The following is a 25,630-nucleotide window of genomic DNA, read 5'->3' on the forward strand; positions in this document are numbered from 1 at the left end:
AAACAAGCAACAGCTGGCTAGCGGGCAAAGGTACATACACACGCATTGGGGGAAAATAGAAATCTTTGCCGCTCTCATCAAGCTCAGTGTTTCTCGTCTTGTTTTGTTTTCAGATACACCTCGCTGCAAGGTATTTTAAATTGTTAAAATTTATTCCTGAAAATAGAAAATGTGTCTTGGGTGCTCCTGAGAGTGGGGTGCCCGGGCTCACCACAGGCACACACACACACACACACACACACACACGCATTCTTCCCATAGCACAGCACTTTAAAATTAATAGCACATGCAGAGGAAAAACTAAACCCTTTGACGTCACTCTTGAAATGAGGAAACATAAACAGAAAAGGCTCCACTCCAGTAAGCTGCCAGAGTTGAAGCCGATTGGTCTCTGCTTTTCCTTGCCTGTGGCAACTGACAGCACCTCCCAGCCCAGCAGGCCGGCTGCCTGCTCCCCCAGCCAGTCGGTGGGTCTGGGCGCTGCAGCAGCCTCAGCTCCATCCCAGCGCTTGCTGGGAGAAACGTGGTGTTCTCACCCACAGAGAATCTCTTTCTACCTTCCTTCCTTCCTTCCCGATCTCTCTGTGTGCTTTTGTTTTTCTTTCTTTCTTTCTTTCTTTTTTCCTTATTTTTTCTTAATTATATTTGTAATCCTGGATGAAGTTGCTGGATTCCGCAGCACAAGTCTTCATGAACAAGCGGCAGCGCTCAGAGATTTCACGGCATTCAGAGGTCACAGAACTGCCACTATGGTTAAATGTCTTGTTTAATGGTTGAGGTAGGTACGACAGATTTCAGCAGCAACTCATTTTTCTTGAGAGAATCCCAGGAGAGAGATGGCAGGAGTTTTATTTTAAATGAACCTGTATGTATATATTTTTTGGTCTGTGATTGTTACTACAGCAACCAGCTTTTGAATTTCCTTCCTTTTTCTAGGCGAACTGACTAAACATTATCACTTACCCTGAATTAACTGTTTCATTCCAAGCAGCCTAATGAGACACTCTGGCCTTTTCACTGCTCTTTGAGCCCCTCCTGAGAGGGTTGTTTTTTCCCCTTTGGTTTTTTTTTTTTTTTTTGAATGCAATATTTCTTCTCCAATGTAAATCTTAGAGTTGAGTCAGTTTTTCTTTTTGGTGGGACAGGACAGGAAAATACTGGTAAAGAGATTGGTGAGAGTTGTGGAACAGGGAAAAAGAAATTCCGTTTTTCTTTTGAGTTTGTTATGTTGGTTGATAGAAGATGAAGAAATTAGTAGGAAGGGAGAAAGAAGCTAATAATGAGACCGAAGGTAAAAAAAAAAACCTATGGAAGATGTGTCCGAAATATGAACTCTTGGGGAAAATGCAATTTATCAATTTGTTGCATTTTTAAAAATGTTCTGGATTTGGAAGTCAACAGAGGAGATCCAGGCACTGAGTTATATGATCAAATGACTTAGATCTCCTTATTTTTAAAGGAGAATAAAACTTCTTTCTTAGCACTGCAAATTTGCTAATTGTCTTCTCCTACAATAGTTGAAAGCAGAGTGAGATATTTAATTATGGACTTGAGTGAGTGATCCTGGGAACTAATTAACCATCTATAGGTTCTGTTCTTCATGTGTTTGGCTAGAATAACTATTAAAATGTTAGACTAAACCTCTTTGCCCCTGAAAGCAGGCATATGTATTTATATACATAAACCACTAAATGTTGCAGGAAGCAGGGCAATTAAACCCAGGGTAATGTTGTTTTCAATGGCAGAATATTATTGTAGGTTGAAGAGAACCTCTGCTAAAAATCATTCCTATCTAGAGTCAATTATTGTAAGAGCAATTCAAATAATATACGGTTAATATGGATTTCCTTATTACCCTTCTCAAAGTTATGCAATAACAAGTAAGACAGGATTGTTTGAAACCATTACTCTGTTTCCAAAATTTCTTGATATTTTTCAAAGGTTTCTATTCTCAACATTAAGAGAAATTTCTAAAACTGGGTCATGTTAGCAGTAAGATTAAGCAAGGTGTGAAACATTGTGCATTTCAAAGAATTATGAAATTAACTAAGAGTGTAATGTACCAAGTTAAGAACTGCAAAAATATTAGCCCTGAAATGCAGAGGATGTGATGTGAATGGACAATTGCTTTTCTGCAGTGCCTAGTGGGAAAACAAGGACTTTGTGTGTTGCAAATGCCTAACTGCCGCTCCTCCATTTCCTCTGCTTTATCTTTTATTACTGGCTGGTGAAACAAAGACGAGTGTCAGTAGTTACGTTTTGATTGACATTTTCTCTAATACAGTGAAGTCGCTTTATGTATGAAGTAGAAGCCCAAAGTTAACAAGTTGCAACTCCAGAGTCTGTATCCTCTTTATAAGGTTTTTCACCTGACACTGTAAGCTGTCTGGTTTCAGAGTGTACTCTGTTGAACATGAGACAAAATCAGTGGTGACTATATATATGTCAGCCAGTTAACTGGGAGAAACTCTTATGAATCAAGTGACTTAGGGCAAAGATGGAAAACTCCAAGATGTGTCAGGAGCAGACATCAACTTAGAAAAAATAACTGCCCCAGTACATTTTGTAATGCCTTACATGATGTTCAGCATAAAGTTCCCCATTGTCAGTTCTCAATTAATACCTATTTAAAATGTTTGCTGAGAATTTACTACCCTTCATATATTATAATTTAAATAAATTTCAAATATGGTATTTTCAACTGTTTTTGAAAAAAGTTTTTGATGTTAAAGTCCAACCTGACATATAATCTAGTTAGGAGGGCATTTTGAACATTGACTGCTGTTCTTTTCAGTCAAAGGAACCTGTTACCCCAAAACAGATGCAAAAGTAAGTTTCCTCAAAGTGAGATGGTACCGCCTGGGAAATGCCTCTGACTAGGAATTAATCTTCCAAAGTTGACTTTGTTAACAAGGTTCCAATCATAGGGGAAGCTGCATGTTGACTCACAGAACATGGTATTGGAAGGAATACTTTAAGCAGTAAACTAATCCCAAGCAAGACCAAAAGATCTTCATTATATTAAATAGAAGTATCAAAAGTGAGAATCAGAATAGACTTCAGAACATCTAAATGTAAAACCTATTAGGTGTTCTAAGTGGTCTAACTCGCATTGACTGGTAGCAGGTAATTTATCGAAGGAGGTAGGTAACTTACTGAAGAATCCTCAGTGTTCAAAAATTTTTACCCAAAGACTCCACCATCCCATGGATTCAAGTTATCTGTCCCAGAGAAGTTCACAGACAAGCAGGGAGCTCTCTTCTAGGAGGTGCATCTAGCTGGGGAGAAAGAGGTTTGGCATTTGGAAATGCAGTGAGAACCTCTGTATCAGTGCCTTCCCATGGTGGCATCTCCATTTCTCCTCAGAGCTTCCCCAGGGGCATCCTCTCGTTTCCTAAGAATGAGCCTTGGGGAGCATATCTATTGCTCATGTCAGAGCCATGGGTGTCAGGACCATTGACTTTACAGTCCCCAGGTGTCAGGACCATTGACTTTACAAGCATCCTAGATGACTTTGTGAACATGCTAACTTTGATTCCTGAGGTGATGCACACTTGGTGTATTGTGTGTGTGTTATGCCTGACTATTTGCAACTCCATGGACTGTAGCCCGCCAGGTTCTTCTGTCCATGCCAGTTTCCAGACAAGAATACTGGAATGTGTTGCCGTTTACTACTCCAGGGGATCTTCCCAACCCAGAGATCAAACCTGTGTCTTTTGCATCTCCTGCATTGGCAGGCAGATTCTTTACTATCGTGCCACCTGGTAAATAAACAATGAGTCACTTGGTATATTAACAATCTTTAAAGTGATGATACAGAAGTTTGGGGGAGAAATGGGGAAAAAAGGATGTAGAATGGACTTCTCCAGGTCAGAATACTAGAGTGGGTAGCCTTTCCCTTCTCCAGGGGATTTTCCTAACCCAGAGATCGAACCCAGGTCTCCTGCATTGCAGCCAGAGATTCTTTACCAGCTGAGCCACAAGGGAAGCCCAAGAATACCGGAGTGGGTAGCCTATCCCTTCTCTAGCAGATCTTCCTGACCCAGGAATCAAACCAGGGTCTCCTGCAGGCAGATTCTTTACCAAGTGAGCTATCAGGGAAGCCCAAGTATAACCCAAAGTGACAATATCTACTATATTCCAGGCATGTTAGAGATTTGAATGGAGTGCAATGAAATGTGTCAACATTCTAGTGTATAATCAAGGCAGTTATACATTCCCAAGAATCGCTTAGGTATCCAGATGATTTAATTTGTACCCAGAAAGAGATTGCATGGTGCACACTAGAAAGAGGAACAGATAGAGACGGGACCAGTGGGCACCCTTATTCAGGCTCTAACTAGTTGGGAAACACTTGCTTACTCTTGATCCCAGTTTCATCGCCTATAAATGAAACTGGTTGTATTGGATTATTTCTTACAGTCTTTTTTTGATCAAACTTTTTATAGCATTCTTATCTGGAAATTTAAAAAATTCTATTTGTGTATAAAAATGTGAGTGTCAGACTTTTATTTTAAAAATTACTATATGTTTTCCACATGTCAAGATGTGGATAATATATATGTAGTGATATCCATAAAAAATATAATGTTTAAGGGAGCCAAAGTTTTTCCATTGGTTGATTAAGCTATTGTACAGGTTTGAGATGGTGAATTAAATTAACGCATTGGTAGTTTCTCTATCATCACTTGAATTTGGAACCATAAGAGTTCCAAAAAGCAAGAGTCCTTCAAGAACTTTGACAGCAACCCCAGATGCCAGTAGCCAGTTGGTACAAGCAAGAATGTTTCCTAAACTGTGATGGGCTTGACCACTGATGCGGTGTCATATGGCAGGAATGTCCTTTGTGTCAAGAAACCAATATCCCAAAGTGGCTCAGAAGAACTGTGTGAGTTAAGGCAAATTTCTTCAACTTTGGAGGCCTCAATTTCCTCTGCTTTAAGATGAAGATCTTGGAATACTTCTAGGGTGACTTTTTCCTTTCCAGATTCTGTGCTTCACCATGATAGGTTAATAGTGACTCGTTAGCATTAAACTCTTCTTATTCTTCCACCTCTCCCATCCTTCATTTCTTCTACTTCCCTTGAAAGTTTGCCTGTATTCAATTATCCAAATTTATATAATTTCACCTCCAAAATACCCTCATTGTCAAGGGAAAACAGAAACAAGTCCCTGGGTTTTGGGCAATTTCTCTACAGGCTGACTATGGCTCCCCAGGGAAGACCGTGTGTCCTCCCCCCATTTCTGTCCTCTGAGGCTGACATGCACGTGCCCATGGCTGTAGCACCCCTTCAGACAGTAAAGGGACATGCTTTGAGTTCATTGTATCTGGAGACTTTAATGTGACAAGTGTCTTTTTCCTAAGTGCCAATCATTGTCTTAGGCTTTCTGTATTATTTCACTTTAATATCTCCTCTGCTCCAATTCTGGTTTCTTTAGAGAATAACTGAACGTGTGTTAATAACTAAGTTGGAGGAATCCTCAGAAGAATGTTTTTGGTGAATTGATTGTCCATTGAGAATCTGCTGGTAGGATCCTCCTTGGGTCAGAGCATTCTTGCTGGCATCTCCTTGGGTGTTGATTTACAGTTAGCATCTCAAGTGTGGAGAATAGGGAGCAAGGTTTGTAGCTTCAGATAAACCTAAAAATAACATGACACAAAACACACATAAGCCTATTAAGCAATATATAATTCTTAATATACTAGTGTGTAAATAAATACCCCAGTATTTTCAAAATTAAAATCCTTTCTTGGATGCTTTGTACATTTATTTACATACAGTAAAGAAGCATGAAAATAACAGCCTTAGTCAATATATTAGTAAATAAAGCTTGTTTTATTCATACCCCTCCATCCTTTCCTGTCCATCCACACTTCCTTTCTTCCCTCCTGCCTGTTTCCTTTTCTTCTCTTTCTTGCATTTGTAAGGAGAAGATGGAAAAATTAAGATTGATAATGAGACTTTGATGGCATTTCCTCTTATAAAATTTGAAGTTTTTTTGTTTTAGTTTTCCTTTCTAGTGGCTGGTGAATTTGCATAAAATTTTTCATTAAAATTCCTGCTCAGATTCTTTTCTTATTATTAGCTTTTATGTTTTAGATTCATAATTAACATATAAATAAATATAACAGACATCCTTTCTACATGATGAAAATCATCATTACCTACTTACTGCTTCAAACACACAGAAAAAGATTTTGTTCAAAACAGAAGTTTATACATGATTTAAATATACTAAAGGATCTTTGAGAGTTTTAAGAATATTCTTCTTTTCCTTTGAGATGGCAAGTGGAGTCCAGGGTCAGTTTGGTGTGAGGAGGTATTTCCGTGGTTTCAGATAAAGACATAGGAGGTTAGTATATACCTGTGCTTGTGTGCTAAGTCACTTCAATCCTGTCCAGCTCTTTGTGACCCTGTGGACTGTAGCCCACCAGGCTTCTCTGCCTGTGGAATTTTCCAGGCAGGAGTACTGGAGTGGGTTGCCATGCCCTTCTTCAGGGGATCTTCCCTAAACTGGTCAAAATTTGATATCTAAAATAGAGATACTTAACATTCAATATTTTACATATTTGACTCTAGTAAATCTTAGTCTAAGAACATATCAAATAATGTTTATTTTTGCCTTCTTTGTAATATAAAAACTCAGAACTATCTAATAATAAGTGAGTTGTTGAGTTCATTATTTTAAATCCATAGACTAGAATATCATATTGCTATTTAAAAGAATAAGCGAGATCTACCTGAACAATCTGGAATGATTTTCAAGATGTGACAAGTGGGAAAAAGCTACATTAGCATTTGTATAGCTACATATACATATTCACACACACTGATTGAAAATGTCTACAAATTCAAATAAAAACAACAATGGAAGCCTCTAGAATGTAAATACTGTAGAATTGCTCAACTTTTCTCACCGCAAGTTTATTATGTATGCAATGGAAAAATTATGGGTATCTATTTATTTTCACATGATATTTAAGTTAAAGGTGAGACAAAAACTAGGAAATAAAAGAGAACGAGTTCCGTTTTTTAATTGCTTCATTAGATTCTTCCTTCAATCCTATTGCGTTTCCCTCCCTTGCCTTTGACACAGCTGAGGAGACCAGCTTGTCCCTGAAGTCAAGAGAGAGATAGCCCAGCTTTCCTGCTTGAGTAACTGTGGACCAATCATTTCGCAGGGCACCCAGTGTCCTCACGTACAAAACGAGACTCTTAGTCGAGCTCAGAATTCCTTCCAGCTTTCATATGTGTTTCAGAGTTTTCATAAGAAAACTTGCTGGCCTGCTGCCTGACAACTATTTGAGACTTTTTTCTATAAACTAAATGTACATATTTTACTCAATATATTTTATTGGTTTGAGCGCTTTAAACTGTTTTAGAATTAGTTTGGTTTAATTTTTCAAATTAAATATGTGCATATTTAACACTATAGTAACACTATATTTACTCAAATAGTGTTTAAGGAAACCACCCATCATAGACTTTTTAAATTAAAATATGCTATAATATCATTTATGCATAAAACATTAGAAAACACTGTGTGTATTAAGATGTGTATTTTGCGCAGTAATACAAGCAACAAATGCTTCAGTTTCAATATGATTTATACATTTCTTGGTTTTTCAGGAGGGAAAAAAAAAAACTTTCATTTCCCTTTCCCATTATGCCACTTGCCAGCTGTGTCCAGCCAGATGAAAGAACTCAGTCATTTACAAAAGTGTAGATGCATTCTTGTAAAAGGAGATGCTGCAGTAATACAGAAGTCTAAAGAATGCCTCGATTTAGAAAAGATCATTAAATTTAAGGAAAAAGTGGTTTTCCCTGGGATAAAAATACAGTATATTTCCATGTCCTTCAGACTAGTGTTCTTGTTTTTCAATGAAATAAAAATAATTTCAATTTGGTTGTAGTTTGATTTGGAAAATGTATTGGTCATTTAAATTATTTAGTAATTTTTATTTTCTGTTTTTCTAGACCTTTTTTTATTGTGCTTGGAGTGAAGAACAATCTTTAAGTTAAAACAAAAGGGACAGACACAAAACAGAAATTTGTATGATAGGAGACTTGAATGACATTCTAGATTTTTCTGTATACATTTCTCTTAATTTTTTTTTAAGAAAAAAAAATTGTTGATCATTTAAAAATAACCCAATGGCTAATAATAAAGTAGCTGAGAATTACTATCTTCTATCTTCTTTTTCATTAATTTGTTGCCTCTAAGTGTCTGTGTGAGTGCATGAGAGAGAGAGAGGGCAAACCCTTCTTAAACGTGAAAACAAATGTACATAAAAACTTTTAAAATGGTATTCATGTCAGAAACAGTGAATTGGAGAACATAGCTATTTAAAATATGTCTCCTTTAATGTAAGTCTTTTAAAAAATAGGTCAAATATATTTATTGAATTAAATGGTAATAGTATATTATTTTTTAAAAATTTAGTTTTCATATATTATGTGGAGAGAGAAGGGAAAACAGGAAGAAAACAATAAGGATCAAACTTTTTTCAAGAAAAACTAGCCTTGTAACCTAAATTTCTGCATTCAAGTTCCAAATGCTGGCCTTAAGTTATTTAGCATTTTTGACTTTTAAGCCGCTTAAATGTGAGTTTAAAATGAGGTACATTTATGTTGTAAAATTTCTAACACACTCTCTACGCACACAGTTGGATTGGCTTTCATATTAGTCGCCTAGTTCAGAGCACAAATGTCAAATCAGTTCTTTCTCAGAATCTTCCTATTAGGAAAGGATTCATTTTGCCCATTTTAATGACCAGGTAATCGAGGTTCACAGAAGTTAAAACTAATAGAGTTGAAATTGAATCCCAGCTTTTTAAATGACAGGTTTTTTTTTTTTGGTTTTCAGTGTTTCAAAAGCATTATGTTAAAATCCATCTTTGATCATTCTAAGCATAGAAAAAGTTTTAAAATTTTTACAAAATATAAAAATATCTATGTCAAAATGTTAATCTACTTGAAATATTTTTAGGAGTTTCCAGTGTATCGAGGAAACATTATTTCATTTCAAATTCATTCACAGTGACTAAATCTGACACTTTCAACTTCGGAAGTTTTGTTCTGGAAGGCAGTGTCGTGTAGTGGTAAACAGTGCGGAATCTGGCACAGTTCACTGTGGCTTGCTGATTAGCTCTGTGATCCTGAGCCAGTTAGTCTCTGAGCAGCACTCTACTTATTTATAAGATGAAGGTGTTTATAATATCTGCCTCATATGGTTGTTGAGAAGATCAAATGCACTTTATTTGTAAAGTGCTGAAAGTAATGCATGAAAAGTAGTAAGCATCATGTGTGTATGGAGTGGTATTGTTTGCTTACATTTATAAAAACTATTTCATGGAGAGTTATAAGTATTTTGGACATAGAATTGTGGGGTGCTTTAAACACTTAAGAGAAATAGAGTTTTAATTTTATTTTTAAACTAAAGCACATATGCAGAGAAATACTCAAAAGATATAAATGCACAGAATAGTCCACTAGTTACAAGTGAAGCACTGTGTAACCACTACACTGCCCAAGCCAAGAAAGAGAACATTATTACATAATTGTCACTTCAAAAATCCATCAAGCCTCCTCCACTCTTCACTCATCATTATACAGTGAGATTTAGCAGATTGCTGAGTATAGCTGTATTTTATTTCATTATTGCATAGTATCTAGTTATCTGATACTATGCAACAATTTATTCATCCATTTTACTAGGGAAAAATGTTTCAATTGTATCTAGTTTTTAATATGAATAGTACTGGTCTGAGCATTCTTATGCCTGTCTTTTGATACACCAGTACATGTATTTCTGCTGACCATATGCCTAGGAATTAGTTGCTGGGCCACAGAGAATGTTTATGTTTTACTTCAGTAGAAAATTCAAAACTGCTCAAAATGGTTAAAACAATTTACACTCCCACCAACAATGTATGGTTGATACAAATGCTAATTTATAAGGTTCCTCACTAACCTTATAAATTAGCATTTAGGGGAGGTATGTAGTGATTAGTATATGGTGGTTTTAATTTGCATTTTCCTGGCTATTGATGAGTTTGAACACTTTTGCACATGTATATTAGCCATGTAAATATCTTCTTTGTGAATTGTCTAAATAAGTCATTTATATATTAATTTATAGGAATTTTAAAAATGTATTTTGATACTTTTGATTGCTATTTATTGTACAAATATTTTTCTCCCATTGGTAAAATCTCCTGTTTCTCTTCTTGGTTCTCTACATTTCCATATAAATTTTTAAATTAACTTAAGATTCTTCCCTATAAAAAAGAAAAAATAACACTTTTGGGATATTGATGGATTTAGGAAGATTTGACATCTTTCCTTGAGTCTTTCAATTCATGAAGGTAGTATATTTCTTCCTTTTATTTAGGTCTTTGGTAATTTTTCTTAATAATAGCTTGCTTTGTGGTCATTTTGCATATTCCATGCTAGATATATTACTAAGCAGCTAGTATTTCGATGTTATTCTAAATAGTATCTCTTCAATTTTAATTTTTAATTTTTGTTACCATTATATAGTTGTTTGTTGTTATTTAGTTGCTATGGAAAACCAATTAAATGTTGGTATATCAATTTGTTGTCAGCAGACTTGCTGAACTCACTTGGAAATTCTAGTAATTTATCTGTCAATTCTTTTGATTTTCTATGTAGTCAGTCATACTATCCAAGAATGTTGGTAGGCATGTATATATTCTTCTTAAATATTGACATTTTTTTCTTATTGTAATGGCTAGGATTTTCAGTAAATTGTTAAGATAACAGTGGGTAGTACATTGTTTTCAATATTAGAAGGAAATTTTTCAGCATTCTACCATTAAGTATGATATTGTCTATAATTTGGAAGTTTCCTTCTATTTCTAGTTTGTAAGTTACCATGAATAAATATTTGATTTATCAAATATTTTTTCTGATATCTACCATATGATTTTCTCTATTATTCTTTTGAGGTGGTGATTAATTTTACAATGTCAAATCCAACTTGAAATCCTGGAGTAACTCCAATTTCGTCATGATGTGTTCTGATATTTTTTAATCCATTTTTACCTTGTTTCTGGATTGCTAATAACTTTTAGGATTTTGCAGCTATGTTCATTAAGAAAAATAAGTCTAAGTTATCCTTTCTGGGATCAACCAGGTTCCATTGACCTCATAAAAATAGTTAGAAAATATTACCTTTTTAAAATTTGAAGGAGGGAGATTTATATAGATTCATGCCATTTATTCCTTAAATATTTGTTAGACATTGTAATCAAGTCCATCTAGTCCTGGAATATTTTGTGGCCAAGATTTTAGTTACAATTTTAATTTTACTAATTTTTATGGGTTATTCAGATTCTCTACTTTTATTTTCAGTTTTGGTACATTGTGTATTTCTAGGTCAGAATTTAGTAATTTCATCAAAATTTAGTAGTTGGCATAAGTTGCTCATAATTCTCTGCTTTTTAGGCTAACTTTTTATTCTTACTCTTAGTTTATTATGCCATTTCAGTTTTTCTTGTTTTTCTCCAATGGTTTTGCCAAGATCAATTTTAGATATTTCAAGTAAAAACTTTTCACTTTTTAAATTCTCTTTATTTATGTGTATTTATTGTCTGTTTATTCATTTTAGTCCTTTATTATTTCCTTTTTTCTTCTTTCTTTAGATTTATTTTCCTAAGTTTTTTTCTATTTTCTCAGGGGTTTTTTTTTCCCCTTGGCTCATAGCATTTCATTTTTTCTTCCTTTTCAATATATACATTTAAACCAATAAACTTTTCTCTAATTTGCATCCCCAAATTTAGTATTTCCATGATCAGATAGCTCAAAAAAAATTTCAATTGTAACTTCTTTTTGGACACTTAGATTATTTAGATGTGCATTTATTAATTTTCAAACATATTGGGATTTTATAGTTATATTTTTGTGACTGTTTCCTAGTATAATCTGCTGTGGTCATGATTCATAATTGATAATTCATGATTTAGATCATTGAGATTTGGTGTAGCTTATATGTATGATCCAACATATATCAACTTTTACACATGTTTCACATACATTTGAAATGAATTTGGACTCTGGCTATTAGGTACTGCACTCTATGCAAGTCAATTGGTGGTGGTTGTCTCTAAGCTGTGTCGGACTTTTGCCAACCCATGGACTTCCAGGCTCCTCTGTCCATGAGATTTTTCCAGGCAAGAAGACTGGAGTGATTGCCATTTCCTTCTCCAGGGGATCTTCCCGACCCAAGGATCACACCAGAGTCTCCTGCATTGCAGGTGGAACTTTACCACTGAGCCACCATACGGGTCAGTTCAGTTCAGCAGCTCAGTTGTGTCCAACTCTTTGCGACTCCATGGACTGCAGCACACCGGGCTTCCCTCTCCATCACCAACTCCTGGAGCTTGGTCAAACTCATGTCCATTGAGTCGGTGATGCCATCCAACCTTTCTCATCCTCTGTCATCCCATTCTCCTCCTTCCTTCAATCTTTCCCAGAATCAGGGAGTTTTGCAGTGAGTCAGTTCTTTGCATCAGGTGGCCAAAGTATTGGAGCTTCAGCTTCAGCTTCAGCATCAGTCTTTCCAATGAATATTCAGGACTGATTTCCTTTAGGATTGACTGGTTTGATCTTGCAGTCTAAGGAACTCTCAAGAGTCTTCTCCAGCACCACAGTTCAGAAGCATCGATTCTTCGGCAATCAACTTTCTTTATGGTCCAATTCTCACATCCATACATGACTACTGGAAAAACCATAGGTTTGACTAGACAGACGTTTGTCAGCAAAGTAATGTCTCTGCTTTTTAATATGTTGTCTAGGTTGTTCATAGCTTTGCTTTCAAGGAGCAAGAGTCTTTTAATTTCATGGCTGCAGTCACCATCTGCAGTGATTTCGGAGCCCAAGAAGATAAAGTCTATCACTGTTTCCATTTTTTCCCCATCTATTTGCCATGAAGTGATGGGACCAGATGCCATGAGCTTAAATTTTTTAAATGTTGAGCTTTAAGCCAGCTTTTTCACTTCTCTTTCACTTTCATCAAGAGGCTCTTTAGTACCTCTTCACTCTCTGCCATAAGGGTGGTGTCATCTGCATATCTGAGGTTATTGATATTTCTCCCTGCAAACTTGATTCCAGCTTGTGCTTCATCCAGCCTGGCATTTTAAATGATGTACTCTGCATATAAGTTAAATAAGCAGGGTGACAATATACAAGTCAATTAGGAAATTGTTAATCACATGAAAGTGAAATTTGCTCAGTCATGTCCAACTCTTTGCAACCCCATGGACTATACAGTTCATGGAATTCTCCAGGCCAGAATACTAGAGTGGGTAGCTGTTCCCTTCTCCAGAGGATCTTCCTCACCCAGGAATTGAACTGTGGTCTCCTGCATTGTAGGCAGTTTATTTACCAGCTGAGCTACCAGGGAAGCCCCTAATTCAGATCTAATAATTGGTTCTTAGGAAGCAAAAAAAAAATCAGTATGTATTACAGTGGTCTATGGCCCTCCAGAGAGACTCAGTGCATCAACAGATGTATAGTGTATATGGTATTAAACTCTTTTGGAAGGAAGTGATTAGAATAAACAAATCTAAAAAGTCTCCTTAAGGAAATAGGATGGTAATGGAAAAAAAGGATGACAGATGCTTAGTTAGAAACAAATTTAGAACTATTATATCATCATGGTGAATTGAAACCTGTCTCGTAATGAGACCCAGTTTTTTTTTTTTTTCTATTAACGATTTTGCCTTCAAGTCAACTTTAAAATCTATACAACTAGCTTTCTGTTAGCTAGTGTCTGTGTGACTTCTCTCTCATTCTCTAAATTTAAAATTTTCTATATGTTTGTGGTTTAGATATCTCTCTTTACAAGCATCGATAAGTAAATATTGTTTTATTATACAGTCTGGTATTTTTCTTTTCAGTGGAGTATTTAGTCATTTTATATTTAATGTCATAATAATATATTTGAATTTAAATATGCTGACTTACTATGCTATTTGCCTTTCCTGTTCTGTATTTCTTTTTGTCTCTTTGCTGTCTTTTGGATTGAATATATTTGTAATTTCATTGCCCTTTTCCTATTAGCTTGTAATTTTTAAATACTTTTACATTATCTTACTGGTTACCATGGACGTTACAAGAGGTGTCTTCGCCCTAATCAAAGTACAATGCAAATTAGGACTTTTATCACTTTGTGGGAAACTTGAAAACCTTAGAATGAATGCCTTAACTACTTATGCGCTTCTTCTGAATTATATGTTATTTTTAGGTATTTAATTTTATATAATTTAAATTCCACAATAATTATTGTTATTATGGTTTCATATAGTCTTATATACTTTTCATTTCTTCCTGCATCTTTGAGATTACATATAGGATTTTCTTTAGTATAGTAATAATTTGGTCCAGTTTTGTTTTGTTTTTTTGACTGAAATGTATTGACTCTTTTTCTAATATGTATTTTTCCTGGGAAGAAAATTCTAAACTGGTAATTCTCTTCCCCCACTTTATGATGTTATTGTCTTATAACTCACTGTTTCTGTTGATGCCAGAAAATAGTCTATTTTAAAATTTATTTTTAATTGATGGATAATTGCTTTACAAAGTTGTGTTGGCTTCTGCTGCATAACAATGTGAATCAGCTTTAAGTGTACATGTATTTCCTTCCTCTTGAGTCTCCCCACCACCTCCTCATTCCATCCATCTAGGATGTCACAGAGCACCGAGCTGAGCTCCCTGTTGCACAGCAGCTTCCCACTAGCTATCTGCTTTACACATGGTAGGGTATATGTGTCATTGCTACTCATCTTTTAAAAGTAAACTGTCCTTTTTTTAAAAAACTATCTGTAATTCTTTCTTTATAGCTTTGATTTCCAGTAGTTTTACTATGATTGCTTAGGTGAGGTTTTCTTTGTATTTATCATTATATTTTCATATAATATATGTTTTCATTATATGATGATGATGGTATTATTAGCTTCTAGATCTCTGACAAAATTCTCAGTTTTGTCTATCATATCCTTGTATATATTATATGTATTATTGAAGTCTTCATTTTATTTATATCATGTCTGTATCTATTGTCCTTTAGTGCCCCTGATGGGTTCACATTTCTTGCCTTTCATATGCTTGGTTATTTTTGATTAGGTACTGGACATTACATATAAAAACTATGGAGATAACTTGAGGCCTAATGTGATACTCTCTTTTACCATATAGTATTTACATTTGCTTCTAGTTACTGGTGGTATTGATAGTCCTGATTGTCTTAACCTGATTTTGTGTTGAATGAATATATATGATGTGCTTCGAACAGTAGCTGGCATATACTAAGTAAGTACTATGTAGCTATCTTTTTTTTCCTTTCATTGCTTTCTTAAAAAGATATAGAAAGATGCATTAAAAGACCCCAGTATGCACCAGAAGTAAATTCTTAATTTGTTACAATTTAATTGTCTTTTATATCTGATATAAATTTAAAAATGAGAAGTTGTAATCAAATCATAAGCTAAATAGATAAAGATAAGTATGTGTTTACCTCCCATATTTCACTATAAGCAGTACTATAACCCTTGCATAGATGTTTACAACAAAGAATTACAATTGCATCAGTGCAATTACCTTATTTTATAACTATTATTTGCCAGTAGTACTTTGACAAATATTATCATTTTGGAGGTTGCTAATATCCTAAAGAGAACTTGGGTTAAATAACTATTTTTAATAGACAATTTTTCATCTGTACTGCATATTTCCAATCAAGGATATCTACCAAAATGTATTATTTAAGTCTTGATTTATGGCTTTTATGCATGGAAACTGTTATCTTATATAGTTGTTGTTCAGTCGCTAAGTTGTATGCAACTGTTGGCGATCCCTTGGACTGTGGCACAGCAGACTTCCCAGTCCTTCACTGTCTCTAAGAGTTATCTTATTTAGTAGTTGATATGAATTAGCTATCATGAGCTATTAGCAACTTTCATTACCCAAATTGTTTCACAACTCCTAGTTCCACTCAAGGAAATCTAATATCTCTGAATGAGACATTGTGTGTTAGTCCATATGTGTTGTAAACACTTAAAATATTTTATTTTCAGTACAATAGCTATGTCCTGTGGAATGAGCAAAATATTACTCAAATCAGTTCAGTTCAGTAGCTCAGTTGTGTCCAACTCTTTGCGACTCCATGGACTGCAGCACACCAGGCTTCCCTCTCCATCACCAACTCCTAGAGCTTGCTCAAACTCATGTCCATTGAGTCAGAGATACCATCCAACCTTCTCATCCTCTGTCATCCCATTATCCTTTCTTCAATCTTCCCCAGCATCAGGGACTTTTGCAGTGAGTCAGTTCTTTGCATCAGGTGGCCAAAGTATTGGAGCTTCAGCTTCAGCATCAGTCTTTCCAAAGAATATTCAGGACTGATTTCCTTTAGGATTGACTGGTTTGATCTCCTTGCAGTCCAAGGGACCCTCTAGGGTCTTCTCCAGCACCATAGTTCAGAAGCATCGATTCTTCGGCAATCAGCTTTCTTTATGGTCCAACTCTCACATCTATATATGACTACTGGAAAAACCATAGCTTTGACTAGACAGACTTTTGTCAGTGAAGTAATGTCTCTGCTCTCTAATATGCTGTCTAAGTTGTAGCTTTTCTTCCAAGGAGCAAGAGTTTTTTAATTTCATGGCTGCAGTGATTTCGGAGCCCAAGAAAATAAAGTCTGCCATTGTTTCCATTTTTTCCCCATCTATTTGCCATGAAGTGATGGGACCAGATGCCATAATCTTAGTTTTCTGAATATTGAGTTTTAAGCCAACTTTTTCACTATTCTCTTTCACTTTTATCAGGAGGCTCTTTAGTTCTTCACTTTCTGCCATAAGGGTGGTGTCACCTGCATTTCTGAGATTACTGATATTTCTCCCTGCAATCTTGATTCCAGCTTGTTCTTCATCCAGCCTGGCATCTCTCTTCTCTGCATGTAAGTTAAATAAGCAGGGTGACAATATACAGCCTTGACGTACTCCTTTCCCGATTGGGAACCAGTCCGTTGTTCCATGTCTGGTTTTAACTGTTGCTTCTTGATTTGCACACAGATTTCTCAGGAGTTGGGTAAGGTGGTCTGGTATTCCCATCTCTTTAAGAATTTTCCACAGTTTTTTGCGATTTACGCAAAGACTAGCATAGTCAATAAAGTAAAAGTAGATGTTTTACTGGAATTCTCTTGCTTTTTCTATGATCTACTGGATGTTGGCAATTTGATCTCTTGTTTCTTTGCCTTTTCTAAATCCAGCTTGAGCATCTGGAAGTTCTTGGTTTGCATACTGCTGAAGCCTAGCTTGGAGAATTTTGAGCATTACTTTACTAGAGTGTGAGATGAGTGCAATTGTTCTAATTATTATTCAAATAGTTGCAAACAAAATACTATAACCAGGATTAAATTTAGCTAAGCTAGAGACAATGTCTGGTCTAGTTATGGAAAACCAGGTTTTTGGTGTTTTGTATTTATCTGTGGCTTCTGGCAGTTTGTTGGCTTTTCTTGGGCATTTGTGTTTTTCTAGGACTGCTTTATGCAGATTTTCCAGTGCTGGGTTATCTTTGGAGCCCAGGTGAGCTTGAAGATATAGCTAATAAATGCAAAGTGTGCCAAGTCCTTAACCTAGAGTCCAATCATTAAATTATTTACAAGCAATTTTAAAATAGCTTGAAAAAATATATTTTAGAGAAAGAAACCATAAAGAGTTAAGAAAAATATGCTTGAAATATCCTGCTTTGTTGATTTGCTTTTAAATGTATATTTCTAGTTTTCATAGTCATTTTTTTCAAAATAGAAATTTTAAAAATTGAAATTTAAAAAGAATCGATGTTTAATGATTTTCAAGTATATCATGAATGTGTGCTAAAACATATTAAACTAAAACATATTAATAAGTGGTATGTTTTCTAAAATGTGCTGTTTTGAATTGATACCATCATTCATTACAGGTAATAGAAAAGAAAGAAAATTGACTTAATATTTAGGCCAAAAGACTAAGCTTTATGTGTTACTCCATGAATTTTTAAACTGAGAAGACATTTTTAGCTTTAGCACATTATAGAGTAATAAGGACTTATTACAAACTTGTGTAACTAGCAGTTTTGCACAATTTTTAATTGCAAATTCTTGTTAAAAGGTACATGAGTAAGTTGTTCTGTTTCTAGCACAAATATTTAGTTTTTTCCTTAAAGAAATCAAAGAAGAATTTATAAATAAATTTTAATCTAATTTAATGCATTGAATTTAAATTTTTTAAAAATTTATAAACCTGTTAATTTTGACCTGCATTTAGGTTATTCATGCAATCTTGAGTAAGCAAGATGACTTCCATTATTTTCTAACTGTGAAACAGGCTGAAAATTTTGTCACCATTTCCAAACCAGAGTCTTATATCAGAGCTTTAAAATAAAAAAATTAGAATTCCAGGCTAGGAGAGGTTTTTTGTGTATGGCTGCATTTAGTGCAACATTCTCTGCATCCTTGCTCTTGTCCTGAGCCAGTGTTCTTCTGCTTGATGCCAAGATGGTCATACACATCTTTTGCCTCTGGTCAAGCTAGTGTTTAAATACGTTAACTATCAAGGGTTTCTGTAGTAGCTCAGATGGTAAAGAATCTCCCTGCAATGCATAAAACCTGAGTTTGATCCCTGGGTTGGGAAGGTCCCTTGGAGAAGCAGATGGCTACCCATTCTAGAATTTTTGCCTGGAGAATTCCATGAACAGAGAAGCCTCTTGGGCTACACAGTCCATGGGGTCGCAAAGATTTGGACAAGACTGAGTGATTAACATTACTACTATTATGTTGACTATCATCCCTATTAATGCCTATATTTTATCAAGAAGCAGGCCTGATGAATTGGTAGGTGGAGACAATTTAAAAGGAATATTGGTTAGGGGGCTTCCATGAACACCCAAAACTGTAATATGGTGAACCTTTGACTTCCGCATCATGCATAAGCAGCATGAGATCCGTGCCCAGTATTCAATCATAAATTAATTCTTACATGAACTTAACTGAGATTTAATTTTAGGCCAAATATTTTAAATTTTCTCTTGTTTAGTTTGGCCTAGATGCCTTAAGTGTGTTGGCTCAATTATTATTATTTTATTTTCAATAATGAATAATTATTATTTATTTTAAAAATAAAATAATTTATTATTATTATAAGAGCATCAGATAAAAAATCAGATATACAAGTTCATGTACATATGTGTGTGTCCATGTGACTATAGATAGATAGTTATAGATATATAAATACAGGTACAGATATAGCTAAAGTATTTGTGTGTGTATATACAAGTACACATATGCAAGTATATATCCAGGTGCTGACTGGCACATAATATTATTGCTTTAATTAAGATAATCTATGCTTACAAGGAATTGTATTGGATATTAGAACTGAGATTGGTCTAGACTTCGATTGATGGGAAATATAGGATGTGCATATGTAACAAACTGTTAATTGGTCCAAAACTTTAGTATCTTATATTCAGGAGCACTATGGTCTTGAGAAAAATTCTAATTTCTGCTTAAATCTCTAAATATCCTCAGAAGATCTCTAATACATGGGTGTAATTGTCCCCTTTTGACTGCACACTGTGACTCCCGTTAATTAAATAACTAACCTACGGTCACTGTTTCTAAATGACAGAACCAGGATTCATTGATTCAACCATCAGGTATTTGGAGCCTAATGTGGTATAGGGAGTGGGGATGTAAAAGTAGAAGAGAGGAAGTCTGCATTTTCATGAAGCTTGCATTCTAGTGAGAGAAGCCTGAGAGTTAACACATAAGCAAGGACATAAAACAGATCATTTTCAGATATTGCTAAATGCTATGAAGAAATAAAGCAGGGTATTGAGACGTCTTGTTGCTGGCAGTAGAGATGTAGGTGTGTAACTGGGAGGTCGATGGAGTCTTATCTGTAACTGAGATAATAAAATGGATGCAGCCATGCAAAGACCTGAAAGAAGAGTGATCCAGACGAAGGAAAGAGCAAGAGCAAAACTCCAAGAACAAAATAAAATTTCACTGTTTGAAAGACAGAAAGGTCAGGGCTGCTCGAGCAAGATGAGATTCTAGGATGAAAGGAGAAATGTGGGTTGAGCTAAGCAAGCCCCAGACCATGTGAACCTCCACAGGCATGGTCTGAATTGCACCCTTCTCACAGTGAATGGGAAGCCCACCAAAATGAAGGAGACAGGAAAGAGATCCAACTGATTAGTGCTTTAAAATGATGACGCTGGCTCCTGTACAGAGAATGGACTGTTCAGGCTGGGGTATAGAAGCCATCATGGGTGGCTGTCACTTACTTACTGCAGGTGATGAGAGGTAAAGGTAACTTGGCTTGAGTCAGAGAGTATGGTTGGTGTTGACATGTGAGTAATCTGACAGTGTAATGGATAGGAATGGATAGTAGATTGGCTCTGAAGTAGAGGTAGCGGGGCACAGTGCTTATGATACCAAATTCTGGAGCCAGGCTCCCTAGGTTTACATTCTGGCTCATTCTTATACCAGCTTTGTAACCTTGTACACGTAACCTTGGATAAATAACCTGTTCTCCAATTTGTAAAGTTGGAGGAAGAAGCTAACTGTGCCTTCCTTACAGGATTGCTGTACAGACTTACTGTGTGTTTGTATGTGTCTCTATGTGTGTGCACACTTAGAACCGGGTTCAGTAGTCAGTACTATGTATATTGGGTACATATCAATTAAATAAAGAACAATTGATAAAGTCTAGATTCTTGGCTTGCGTCACTGCAGTTACTATTGATGAGATGTGGAAGACTGGGGGCGGATGAAGATGGAGAAGGGAGGTGAAGGAGGAAGGTATGAATGCTGTTTAGGACATATTAAGTTTGAGATGCAGGGCTGAGGGAGAGCTCAGAACTGAACTTAGATCTGTCAGTACAGATGCTATTTAAAGCCTTAGCACCAGATGAGATCACCGAGGAGGACAATGTAAATAGGAAGAGGGTGGTGGACTAAGCCTTCCACCAGCATCCAGATGTCGGGAAGGGAGAGGAACTGGGAAAGGGTTCAAATGCATATACTTCTGGGTTTTACATGGTGCTGCCTATATTGCTGGAGCCTTGCCAGAGCTTGTGCTCCAGAAGACTCTGTAGGCATGAAAGCCTCTTTATACATTCCTAGTAGGAAGGGACTAAGGCTCCCACCTTGAACCCCCAACATACAAATTTTCCATACATACTTGAGTGGAACACAGAGAAACTGTGGTATAAATACACTGCTCCATGTTTACTCTTAGATGTTTTTAGCACAATCATAGTTATATACGGCCCCTAATGAGAGCTCAGTTGCTTTAAACTGTGCCATTATTGTATATTTTCCTTCATATGAAAGGGTATTGTTGTTGTTCAGTTGCTAAGTCGTGTCCAACTCTTTGAGACCCCATGGTCTGCAGCACTCCAGGCTTCCCTGTGCTTCACTGTTTTCCAGAGTTTTCTCAAACTCACGTCCATTGAGTCGGTGATGCCATCCAACCATCTCACCCTCTGTTGCCCTGTTCTCCTCCTTCCCACAATCTTTCCCAGGATCAGGGTCTTTTCCATTGAGTTGACTCTTTGCATCAGGAGGTCAAAGTATTGGAGCTTGAGCTTGAGCATCAGTCCTTCCACTGAATAGTCAGGGTTGATTTCCTTTAGGATTGATTGATTTGAAATCCTTGCAGTCGAAGGGACTCTCAAGAGTCTTCTCCAACACCACAATTTGAAAGCATCAGTTCTTCGACACTCAGCCTTCTTTATGAAAGGATGGCACCTCCAATTTACAAAGGCATGATTTACGAATGTTTTTGTTTTGTTTTTTTTAATTTTATTTTATTTTTAAACTTTACATAATTGTATTAGTTTTGCCAAATATCAAAATGAATCCACCACAGGTATATATGTGTTCCCCATCCTGAACCCTCCTCCCTCCTCCCTCCCCATGTTTTTGTTTTGATACAGAAGTCTAGAACTGGCAAAAATCATTCCCTAGGCACTATATTATATACTTATGACACTTTGATTTCCAATCAACCCGAAAAGCCTATGTAAGTCACAAGGTTGTGAAACCACTGTGCCAAGAACACGTAGGCACTGAACAACACAATGAACAGAGTTTATGAAAATACTTGTTTCAGTTTCTTAAGACACCAGGCACACATTTTCTTCTCCTTCAAGTAAGGATAGAGGGTTGCCTATTGGTAGAGATGGCAGTGGCAGGGAAAAGCACTCCCATGACCATGGTAACTTACATAAAAGATATATCAGTGGTTGTAGAAAACATAGGTGTATGAGTTAAGAATGCTGAGGAAAGGTAGGAAAATCAAAGTCTAGCCTTAGCTTTGACATTCACCGGTGCTGTGATCCCAAGGAAGTAACTAACTGTTGACTCAGTTTCCATTTGTTTTTGAACTCATAGTGTTATTGGAAGAATAGACTGATATATACATGTGTATATATATGTAAAATATGTATTCATGAGTGGCAATGTGGAGTAGAAAAATCCAAATAACTCAAGTATTTTGTATCATTGTTTTTGTCTTATAGTCTCATACCATCTCTTTGTTTATTTTTTCCAAGCTTATTTATTTTTAATTGAAGGAAAATTGCTTCATAATATTGTGTTGGCCTCTGTCATACATCAACATGAGTCAGCTATAGGCTCTTTGTTTATTTTGATTCATGATCTTTAGGGAAATATGAATGGCTGGATTTTAATATTGTGGAATAATAATACAAAAAATGAATTTGAAAGAAAACAACTAATTCCAACAATTCATAATAAGTTCTATTCATAATAACATTGTGATTAGGTCATCTCATTAGCTTTTCCAATTTTTCATAACAGATGCCTCAGTGAGCTGTCAAAAAATGACCTAATTCCAGCTTTCTTAAGGGCTTGAGTGCTTGCATAGAAGAGCAGTTGCCTTAGAAAGTTTTTTCTTATGTAAATATAATCAGTAACATCCTTATAATTTACCTCTGGAAAGCAATCTAGAATTTCATTACAAATAAATATTTAGCATTTCACTGCTGTTCCATATGCTAAGCCAGGAAGAATTCCTGTTTAAGATTTCATAATTTTATCAGTGACTTTCCAGTGACACTGCTTGAACTTTTCTCGTACAGTAACATCCACACCATAACCCTGCTGTTGTCTTTTAAAGGATACTTTCGATTTCATGTAAGATACCAGCAGACAAAAAGCATACAGATAAAAATATTTGTGCCATACAATATGTATAGCTTAATGATGAATACAGTCATCAAAGACAGGTGTGCATAGAATATTTTAAAAAGGTTAGAAATCAGAGGTTTCCTTTTTTTTTCTGTCTGATTAGTGCCCTTTGCTTCAAGACAACAGAAGGAAATCCAACTTTATGGATGCTCGTACTTAAAGAAGTCTCACAGGACAAATCCATTCCATCTTGAAGTGGGGCCTCTTAGATAAAGACTATCAAGAACTGTCCAAATGCATTAATTGAAGTCTACTCCACTAGTTTCACCTGGAATCTCACTTCTCCATCCACTTACTTGGCTTTTTGGTCAGTTCATACATAACACATTGCACTCTGTTTAATTGCACACTCAATAATAAGTGTGCATGTGAACTTTGGAAAACATAACCTGAGTTAATACTACTATTTACATATCACTATGGAATGAATGTGCTACATTTTTCATTTCATCACAGCCAGATATTTCACTTAAATTCTGTTTTTGAAAACCTCACAATCAGATTACAATTATCTTGGACTAAGGATTTTTCTCAGATAATTTTATTCTATGAATAAAAAAAGGGTTATGTGTAACAGCACCATTTTTGTGTTTGGGTGTATTGTCTCATGTACTAGTATTTTGACCATCTGATTTAAATTAATTTTCTGTAATTCTTCTTGCATTAATGAATATATTTTGCAAGCCCTGAAAAATTCACTCTGGTTCATGTACAAATTGCTCACTACAAAAAAGCTGTCAGATTATTGTACTTACCCTGAAGATAGAAGGACAGATCAGAGAGCAAAACAGATCCAGTGATCTAGCAGTAAATGGCAACAATTATTTCATCTCCTTTACCCTTCTCTACCACAAGCTTGTAAACTTCCTCCTCAGAACACATATCTGAATTTCTGAACCATCAACAAAAACAAAATGACATAATAGATGCAAATATTAAGAATGTGACCCTGAGTTTCTAGAAATTTTGGAGTCAACATTTGAGACCAAAGATAATCTCAGAATTTTTTTCACTGAAATAATATAGTGTCCTGTGACTATTTTGATTATGGACAGTTTTTTTTTTCCTAAATTGTTTTTGAAGGATTCTTCAATGTTCTTTTACTGAGATCTTTAATAAAGTATGATATAGTTCTGAGAATTTCACTAATTCTGGAGAACAGGTCCTTTAAAACAGTAGTGGAATTTATTGGATATATGAACTAGGCACATATGATTTATTTTGGTGGACATTATTTTGTTGTGATCATAGAAGCAATATAAACATGTAACTGGAAAAATATGAAAATGTAAATACTGATAATCATTTTAACACTTCATAGACCTAGATATTTTTCTTTACTAAAAAAGCTTCTTTTTTTTTAATTGCAAAGATTTTAAATGTATAGAAAAGTATAGAGGATGATGTGACAGACATCTGTATACCCACCACCTAACTCAGCTATAAGATCTTTATTTAACAAATATTTATTGAAAACTGCTTAGCTAGACATTGTTCTAGACACTTGTAGATTCAGCAGGGAGCTAACTAGATGGTGGGGGAACACAGACAATAAAAAAAAATGCATAAATAAATAAAATAAAACAAAATTTAAATAGGGTACTTGAAAGATCCCACTGAATTAGTGACTTTACAAAAGACATGAGACGAGCTGGGAGATATCTGGGGAAACAATGTTCTAGGCAGAGGGCACAGCAAGGCCAGTGCCCAGAGGTGGGGGCATACCTGAGATGTGGAGCTTCTATTATTTCTTTCTTTTCTTCCTGATTAATTTCTGTCTTTATTCCAATGGTTTTCTTTCTTCTTCTGACTTTTGGTTATTCTGTTGCAAGTTTTAACCTTTCTTCCTAATTTATACAATTCAAACTAGAAATTCCCCTCCAAGTACCTTTTTAGCTGGACTCCGTAATCTTTGAACTCTGATATGTTCATTGTGGTTTCTAAGTATTTTGTAAATTCTATGATTTGCATTCTATTCATTAATGATTTAGAAGTGGTTATTTTAAATTTCTAAGTGTGGAAGCTGAAAAAGAGATGGTTCTCTTTTATTGTTGTCTAAAATCAATGCACTGTGTTCAGGGAATGCTGCTTATGTAAAATGATTCTTAGATATTGTTTGATTTTTTGAGTTTTGAGACTTACTTTGCGGCTTAAGTTGCTAATTTTTGTGGGAAAAAAATCAACATGAGAAAGAAAAGAATATATTTTCTGTACTTGTTAGAACGGTGTTTATATAAAGTCATCAGCTGGAGCCTGTTAACTGTGTTGTCAAAATGGTCTATTCCCTTAACTAGTTTTCTGACTATGAATCAATGACAGCAGCAAGTATGTTACCATCTCCTGCTGT

The 25,630-nt window shown here is 35.4% G+C and overlaps 1 protein-coding gene across 1 annotated transcript in view; it reads left to right on the forward strand.

Annotated features, from left to right (window-relative positions):
* The first annotated feature begins 353 nt into the window (after nucleotides 1-353).
* PDE7B (phosphodiesterase 7B) overlaps nucleotides 354-25,630 on the forward strand; it is a 351,638-nt gene continuing 326,361 nt past the window's right edge. Inside the window, exon 1 of the mRNA XM_070376732.1 lies at nucleotides 354-778. Within this exon, the coding sequence (XP_070232833.1) occupies nucleotides 758-778 (21 nt within the window). The 5' untranslated portion in view covers nucleotides 354-757. The remainder of the gene's footprint in view (nucleotides 779-25,630) is intronic.

The sequence above is a fragment of the Bos mutus genome, chromosome 9 (genome assembly GCF_027580195.1).
Source record: "Bos mutus isolate GX-2022 chromosome 9, NWIPB_WYAK_1.1, whole genome shotgun sequence".
NCBI lineage: Eukaryota > Metazoa > Chordata > Mammalia > Artiodactyla > Bovidae > Bos > Bos mutus.